Source organism: Gavialis gangeticus, unplaced genomic scaffold, assembly GCF_001723915.1.
Source record: "Gavialis gangeticus isolate Ggan-Ray unplaced genomic scaffold, GavGan_comp1, whole genome shotgun sequence".
Taxonomy (NCBI): Eukaryota; Metazoa; Chordata; order Crocodylia; family Gavialidae; genus Gavialis; species Gavialis gangeticus.
Window position 1 is genome coordinate 54,176,522 of NW_017729032.1, and position 9,329 is coordinate 54,185,850.

At 36.4% G+C, this 9,329-nt stretch overlaps 1 protein-coding gene across 1 annotated transcript in view; it reads left to right on the forward strand.

Annotated features, from left to right (window-relative positions):
* LOC109302237 (neurobeachin) overlaps nucleotides 1–9,329 on the forward strand; it is a 564,850-nt gene that overhangs the window by 524,780 nt on the left and 30,741 nt on the right. Inside the window, exon 36 of the mRNA XM_019523799.1 lies at nucleotides 3,084–3,145. Within this exon, the coding sequence (XP_019379344.1) occupies nucleotides 3,084–3,145 (62 nt within the window). The remainder of the gene's footprint in view (nucleotides 1–3,083; nucleotides 3,146–9,329) is intronic.

A 9,329-nucleotide genomic window follows, 5' to 3' on the forward strand; every position in this document is an offset into this window, starting at 1 on the left:
TTCTCATTCTCCTGCTGCTGCTGGGTCTCTAGGCTCCTGGTCCCTTCTCCAGCTTCTGTTTTCTGCCCTGACCAGGTAGGGCAGAATAACATACAGGTTCAAAAGAGCCCATGGCTGGAGGATTTGGGGAGACCTTGGGCCCGCACGCGATGTTGTACAGCAGGGGAAAGCCTACCATGTGATGGGTTGGGAGGGACCCATGTGGCACAGCATGCAGGTGGCAGGTGACCTAGGGATTGTGCAGCATGTTGCTGGGGGCTCTACAATCTCTATCCACTCAGAAGTTGGGTCTGTGTAACTCCCAGTCCATTTGTGATTGCTCCTTTCTTCTCTTGCCCATATCTAGAGGTCTGCCGGTTTCATTTTTGCTGTACACTGAGTGTACTATATACTCCAGTGGATTAATGCACCCTTCCCCCACAATCTCCCTGCATGCCAGCTCCCCCCTCCCCCTTTATTTCTATTTTCATTTGTAAATAGTTAAGCTAGTGGAATCTGTAATTTGTAAAAGTATCTCTCTCTCTTCTGTCTGGGAGTTGCATTATTGTGGGTGTCAAAATTTTAAACTCTATTAGGGGTGACGTTATTCTGGAAGGTGTTAATGGTTCCCATCAGCTGGTTCTTTGATCTCTAGATGATTACAGACCTGGTTACAGCTGATGGGTGTGCTAGCCAGATGTCAGGGGCTCTGTGCATCTCCATTTTCCCCTCTTGATTTGCTCCAAAATCATGGTTCTGTGTATCAATGCTTAGAACAGTCCCTGGAATTTTGGAACGGATTGAATGCAGTGTTCAGAAATTGTTACATTTAATCCAGACAGAGAAATGTTGCTAAGTAGAATGCAAGGCTTCATTTCAGTCAGTCTGTAGTAATCTAATCAGGATTTCTAGAAGTCTGATATAGTATGATAAACTTTACTAGAAATACCCGCGCTTGCATTAACACAGAGTGTCTATGATTTCCTTCAAACAAGGATTCTGTTTTACCTACGTTGCCCACCAGAAAAGGACCCTGATTTTCTTCGGGAAATCAGGGTCCTGTTCTGGTGATCATGACAATTGTGATTTATCTTTATGTCACTTAAGATGCACCTATTTCTTTTTTTGCCACACAAAAAAAGCACAGCACATTGCTTGGCTACTATATGTGCCTGCAGACATTTAAATGTTTTAATGTAATGAAAAATACAGAAAAAAAAGTTTGTTAACTGTGCTTCTTTAATGTGGAAAGAATATATTTTTTCTGCTAGCTAAGTATATTTATTGCATAAAAATGTACCCAAAAGTTGCTGCTGAAAAGATAATTGCTTGTTATCTGATTCAGCTATCTTGCCTTTACTCTGCTTTAATGATACTGGAAGCTCAGTAAGGAAACACTTTTTTCTCTTTTTAAAAATACCTTTAAATTATTTAAGTAATTTAGAACATTGTTTTGTGAGGAGATATTCTACTAGAGTTTATTTCATTTTAAAATCATGCACACTAACAGTTTAATATGAAATAAAATATATATGCTTAATAAACAGATTTTTTAATTCTGCTGAACCAAAGGTGGTTTTTCATGGCTTCAAACAGTACTATCTATCATTTTTTTTAGACTCTTCATGCACGCAAAGTATGTGGAGTTAGCTGTGTAGTTCTTCTTTGTCAGGTTTCAAGTAGTTGAAGGAGCTTGCAGGTAATAAGTGTCCCATTAATCTTTTTGATTCTCTAGCAGCACTTGAGCATGAGTATAACTGATCAATTACAGCAATTGTCTCCCTAAATGAGCTTTTCACATCTGCCTCTTATTTCATTAGTTAACTGTCTGCTCATAGATCTGATAGAATGGAATTGTAGTGCCTCCTTACAGCTTGTTCTGTCTTACTGTACAATAAGGATGGGGTTGTTAGCAAAGTGGGCACAAAAGGGTATTTATCCACTACCTGTAATAAATATACATGCAATTGTGTAGGAGTGCTTTTGTCTCTAATGGCTCTTTGTTGAAACCTACTTAAATCAATTTGCTTTTCAACTTTCCTTTTACCATCTAGCAGTATGAGTCATGTTTTTATATATATATTTAAAAAAAATTAATACCCTACAGAGGATGCATTCAAATACCAACCCATCATGATGTATGTATTAAAATTTGATATGTGCCATGTTCAGAGTTCACACCAAAATTTGCATGCCTCTACCATATTCTAAATGAACCAATCTGTTGTTTCCAATGCATATTTTATTTTCATAGATGTGGCACTGGCGCTCTCCAAAATTAACTCTAAAATTCTAAAACTGCAAATAAATAATAACATGCCATATTGTAGCTATTCAAAGCTAAGTTGTATGTGTATGTAGACAAAATATATGTTGTTTAAAAATCATTTTCTTATACCTCATTGTATAAATAAAATATATTTTCCTTTTTCATTTTAACCCATAGCTTGAAAAAAAAAACTATTTATTTGTACTAAGACATTTAATTACAAGTATGCATCTATATGTATTATTTCAGAAATAGATTTAGTAGCTATTACAATGATGATAATTCTTATTACTTGAACCTTTGACTTTTTCCACGTGTAAAGGGGAAATGTGAATAGTTACTGGAAAAGGTCTGATTTTTTAAGGACTTTAGTCCTGTGACATAAGTTACTTGTGTGCATAAAACCTTGCAGGTTTAAGACCCCAGTGATTGTTCTTGTGTATTGTATTGACAATGCATTTCCAGGTGAATGAGCCATGGGTAAGATTGCTTTCAACTAGTCAGAGAGTTGTACTCACCCTGCAAGACTTGTTTAAAATTACAACCTATACTTAAATTTAAAAAACCCTGTGTATAAACATGATGAGATCAGTTCACACGGATTTTTTCCTTGCTTTCTGTATATTGTATATACAGGTGTATGATCTACATATCTGATTCAAAAGGTCTTAAGCAGTTTGCACTTGAAACTTGTTTCAGTAAATTTGAATGATTAAAAATGCCTAGTAAACAGCTTTGGGGGAAATTAATTCAATCGTATAGTATTTTTAAACTACCAAGTTTTGACAGCTTAATATAAGCAGCCTTTTTAAATTCATTTTTGATTTTGTTGCAGGCCTGGTTTGCATGAAATCAAGTACTTCGGTGGTTGAACTTGTTATGCTGCTTTGTTCACAGGTAAGGCATTTCTTGGCTTTAATCAGTTTCTTCGCACAATGACATATTACTGTAAGTTTCAGAGTTTAGTATTCTTGTTTGTTTGTTTATTCTTTTCATTTTTTCTAGTGTTTCTATGTAAATATGATGAAACCGTAAATGTCATTGTTCCCATCTGAATATGGTTTCTTATTGTATATGAGTGTACAGTTCTTACACAATTTTGGAATAGAGTAATTTTTATATACTACTTGTAAGAGAGAGATGTCCATACACAGTACATTTTTTACTGTTGTATACATGCCTATGTACTTTTTCCTATGTTAGCATAGGTTCAAAAAGGAGAATTCAGAATCTATTTTTCATAATTTTATTTTGATCTTTGATCTTATTGAATTAGTAACTTGCAAGACTTGGACAGTGGACACACTGACTTTCACCTTTTAATGTTGCTTGTCATAAATTATTGCACATTTAATGTAAGCTTCTAGTATTTAAAAAGCTGGGGGAAATGGTTTTCAATAAGCTCCCTTTGCATTTAGCAAATATTTATATATTCAAATTATTCAATATAGCATTAGAATTTGGGGGTGAGAAATCTGGAAAGATGGAAATAAAACTGATAGCATCATTTTAAAAATGTATTGAAACAAATAATTTCTGTTTGATAACATAACTCTGAATTTTAATTATATTTCTCAAAAAAGGCTACTGGATAAGTTTCATACATAAAATTGTTTTTAAAATTAGTAATACTAGTAACAATCAACAAACATTCTGTGATTTCGTTAGTTATCTACAGTAAATGCATATGACCTAACAAAACCCAAGTCTCCTGCAGGTTTGAAGTTGTCTCCAAAAATAATTATTTCATATAATTAAAAGCCACACAAAAACTAAATAGAAATTAAACTCATACAGGGTTAGTGTATAAAAACAATGTGCCTGTTTAAACAGACTATTCATACTAAGAAAGTGCTTGCGCTTAGTTTCCACTGTAGAATCTACTGCATATTGGAAATATGTTTTACAACTTGTAATAAAAACGAGTTTCTACCGGCAGCTTAAATGAAGTCTGTTTCAAAAGTACAGCTTGCTGAAAATTAGTAACATTTACAACTGAACACAGTTTTTTTTCTAACTTACCTGCTGTTTGCCAGTCCATAGGTTGCATTTCTTCAAGCTTGTGCCCATAAGGAAATCATTAGATCCTGTTTTTTTTCTTTTACCCAAGATGGATATTGGTTTGGGAGAAGTTAAAGAAAAATACATCACTGGCAGGAATCCTCAGTGGGGTTTGAACTTCAAACCTTCTCCTGCAGGGCACTTGAAAAATTTGTTACCTAATGGTTAAATCCTGGGTTCAAGGGAAATTCCAAAAAATCCATTAAGGCCTTTGAGTTTCATGTCATGGTACTTTTTTTTTAACAGCTTTTGAAGCCTTTACTTGTAGAGAGGAATAACTTAGAATGCTTTCTTCTTAGCCTTTGCTTTTACTGCAATTCACAGGAATAAAATGGAATGTAGCATTAGGGTCTAGTGTCTTTGATGGCCTCATCATCTAATCATAGGTTTAACATTACTCATTTGCTGGCTCCAGGAATTCCTGCCATTAAGGGCCCTAGAGATGAAACTTTGCCTCAAATATTGATTGAAAGGAAGAGTGAGAAATTCAAGCTCTTTCTGCAGTGCTTTTCCTTTAGACATCTCAGAAGCTCTGTAACAAATATAGCTAAATCAATTGGATATGTCTTTGTGAATTTTTTTAAAGTTAATGTTTCAAATGTGGAACCATCCATTTTTAAAAGATAATACTCATAGCTTACTTGCTTAAAAAAGCATACACACTGATTAAACAATTAAAAATGCTCCCTCCATTTCTCTTACATTTCAGAATAGTAATTCAGTTTCTACTACACTGCCAAATGTTAATGTTTTTCTACCAGTGAGCTGTTCTCCCTCATCCAGTCTCCCACATAAAAAGGATTTCTTACTGTGTCCCACAATTGGTATTTGTGAGAGTTTTAGGGTTGTCTCCTTGGCCTGCAAATTAAGGACAACTGTGCCCTGTTTTCCACTTTTACCCAGCACTTTTTAAATTATCGTTCTAACCTTATGTTGTTATTTTGGGCCAAAGGTCTTGAGGTATTTTGTATGAATTGCTCAAGGCCAGGTACAGACATTACACTTTTAATGATCACAGACTGGTCTATATACAGAACAGGACAGAAGTTTCGCACACGCAGCCTGGTTTGAGGCTGGTGGAACCCAGTCTAAGATTGCTCCTCCCCACCCAAAGGGCGAATGTGTGTCACAACTGATCGAAACTATGCTGCTTACAGAAAACCGTGTAAATTACATGGATTCCATCTTGGGCCTTCTGGATGCCTGTACCTAGCCCAGGGAGCTCTCGGGTATGGGTCCAGCTCAAATATTTCTCCCCTTTTGCAATGAATCAAATCAGCCTAGGAGTTGTATTTACCTCAAATAATGCCACAAAACCATCAGGTTTGCAATCTCAGTATTTTTCTGTAATACAGATGTATTGACTTTTCTGCTTACTTTTAAAGCCAGTTGTCAAAAAGGTACACTAAGTAGGTCTGAAAGAATTTTTATGTGAAAAAATAGTGGAAAATATTGTATAAAAGAAGAAGAAATGTGGATATAGGGTGGTAATGTAATCACAGATAAGAAAGAGAACTGGGAGTTAGGAGTTATGGGTTGTTTTATCAGTGCTGCTACAGAATTAGCCACAAGATGATGGCGATACCCATCCTTCTCTGAAAGCTTTTTTGAGAAATACAGCTTGGAAATCCTATATAAATGTTCAGCTTTTTATAATATAGGACATAACTAAGGCTGCTTTGATAACATGAGTAAATCCATATAGTTAAAATGGATGTTCAAAGTGAATTACATTCTCCAGTTTACTTGTGGAAGTTTGAAGTGCATGTCTTTCAAAGGACAGATGATGATCTAGAAACCTTTGAAAAGTAAGATTTTGTTTGCATAGAACTCAGTAACTTTAGACACAGAAAAAGGAAAGGGAAATGCACAGTTTGTTTTCCTTTCATTTGCTACAGCAAATTAGATGCTTTTATGCTCTTTATGTTGGAAATTCCATGTTAACGACTACAGATTAGCAAGGATGTCAGATTTTTTTTTTCTTATCTGAGCTCCTGAATAAACTTAACATTGCCAGCGGCCCAAGTCCAAGGTATGGTCTAAATTTACATGAAATATCATATTACAAATGTCTGAAGGTACATGTCATGGATAATTCAGTTCATATGGGCAGCCTTTTAGCCTCTAAAGAGTATGCAATCAAGTCTTTTTCCCCAAGGAATTTAGAGTTTCTGTGAAAAATACATTTTAAGCTTTAAAGGAACTCCTGTAGGAATGATGCATTATCTGGGTTTCAAAAATTATTTTTCTTCTTTGTATTTTCAGTACTTCTTTGTCTGCTGTAGCTTTTCTTTTACAAAATTGGTGGTGTCATACCTCTCATTTCATTAGACCAAAAAGTAGCTTAATTTTGGATGTGTTTACATCTTTTGATTTCCTATATGCAGAATAAAATGAATGTTCTATATATTCTACGTATAAAATATATTTCTGGGAAATTCATGGTAAATATGCAGTGACTTGCACGAAACAGGCACTTTCATTTTGGATGCAGTATATTTTCCCATAAAAAGGATGAAGATGTGTTCTTTTGACAAGATCTGTCCTTGATTAGCTAGTCTTTGTTCCCCATAGCCTTGTTGTGCATTTCACAGCTGTGATACTGTTTTGAGTGGCAGCTTTTTAAAATAAATCATACAATTTTTTAAAAAGAAAGTGCTCCACATTAATTTTTACAGTATAGTTCCTCCTTTGATATATAGCAGATTTAGATTTCAGTATTTTTCCAATTTTTTTTAAAATAGTACATTAATTTATAATTACTTCCAGATTTTTTGCAAGTCTCCTCTCTTCAGAGGTACAGCTTCTGCAGAAACAGTGATATTATCCCAAAGGATTTTTAAAGTTTTTATAATAAATCCTTATCAGATATCACTTACGTTTTTTCTGTACCTCATCTGTCAACATGAGGGGTTTATTTTCTTTAATAGAAAATATTGTTTTAGTATTTAAGATGCATTACTAGTTCACCTGTTTAAAAGTAAATCATGTAATCACCAAATACTAGCTTTATGTAATAAATCAACATATTGCATTGAAACTCTAATGCTCATAGAAAAAATAGCTGACAAACTTCAGTATTTGGCAGTTCTGAAGAATTTATTCTCTTGATTAAATAAAAGAGACTTTTTGTGCTCTAAGTTTAACCCAAGGGTCTAGAAAGGAAACATTTTAAAAGGGGGAGAGCGTAGTTTAGTCTTGATTCCCTTTCTTGAGGAAAAGCATGGCTTTTAGACAATACACATCCTTATATAGGAGCTCCCTAGGGATGCTATTTGGAGCAATGATTGGTGAAGGGGAATTCACCTATAAAAAGTAAAAAGTTCTTGATTAATTAACCAAGACATTTTTAGGAGATCTTCATAGAGATGAGAACTTTCCAAAACAGCCATCTTGTAATTAAGCTGTAAATAGAGTTTGAAATAGTTTTTGTGAGAAACTGTACAACAAAAATAGTTTACAGAGAACAAATATTGCCAGATCACAGGGACATCTTTATAGTTAGGGTGACTATAAGGAAATCCAGGACATCTGGAACACTGCTCTCTCCTCCCCCCATCCAAGTCAATGGCACTGCTGGAGACAGAGGCAGGTGGGAAGAGGCATGGGGCACAGCCTAGCAGGGAGGTGGAGCAGCACAGTGCACCATGTTGTTCTGCCTTCCCACTGGATTGCGCCCCATGCCCCTGCAATTTCAGAACTTCTGTTTTAATTTTCATGGTTTGGCTGGGACCAGCCTACAAAATCTGGGACTGTCCCAACCGAACCAGGATGTATGGTCACCCTATTTATAGAGGAAATTATAAAATTAGTAAACAAATTAAGCACATTGGAACTTGCATCTGGATTTTCCTGAACACAGTAAAAACTTTGGTTAATAAAGCTAACATTTCAAATGAGATTATATCTATTTAGATTGTCTTGCATCTTTATATGGTAAAAGAAAAAAATGTGCCATATTTTGAGAAATAGTATCTAAAAACATGAGTAATTAGAAAACAAACATGGACAAGAACATGCCAAAGGCAACCTGAGTGAGCATATGGAAAAGCAGATATGAGCTTGTAGTTCAACAGGAGGAAAAAAATTAGAATTGCATTTTGCAGTGTTTGCAGAGGTAATAGCCCTTCTGTGTAGGGCTGTTGTGGCAACATGCTTGGGGTACATACAGACGTTCAGGGAGGTTAGGGGCAAGTTAGATTACATTAAAAATGGCTATGTATTCTAACTTAGTTCACCCAGGTGCAGACCTTACATTTAGTTGGGTTGATCTAAGTGTGAACCATACAGAAGTTCAGGACAGTTAGATTGGTCTAAAAGTGTTTGACCTGATCTAAGTTGACTGTACCTCTGAGATGGTCTAACTTATCATAGGATCATAGAAGTAGGGTTGGAAGGGACCTTGTAGATCTTCAAGTCCGACCCCCGCCTGGGCGGGAGAAAAAAAACTGGACTCAAATGAGTCCAGCCAGGTAGGTATCAAGCCTCTTCTTAAAGACCCCCAGGGTAGGAGCCAGCACCACTTCCCTTGGAAGTTGGTTCCAGATCCTAGCCACCCTAACTGTGAAGTAATTCTTGCGGATGTCTAATCTAAACCTACTCTCCAATAATCTGTATCCATTGTTCCTTGTTATGCCAGGGGGCGCTAGGGGAAACAATGTCTCCCCCAAACCCTTCTGGTCCCCCCTAGTGAGTTTATAGACGGTCACCAGGTCTCCCCTCAGCCTTTGCTTGTGAAGGCTGAACAGGTTCAGGTCCCAGAGTTTTTCATTGTAGGGTCTGCCCTGTTGTTCCCGGATCATGCGAGTGGCCTCCTCTGGACCCTCTCTATGTTGTCCACATACCTCCTGAAATGGGGCGCACAGAACTGGACACAGTACTCCAGCTGTGGCCTGACCGGTGTTGCATAGAAGGGGAGGATCACCTCCCTGGCTCTACTGGAGATGCACCTGTGGGTGCACAACAAGGTGTGGTTAGCCATGCCAACTGTGACCTCGCATTGTTGGCCCATGTTCATCTT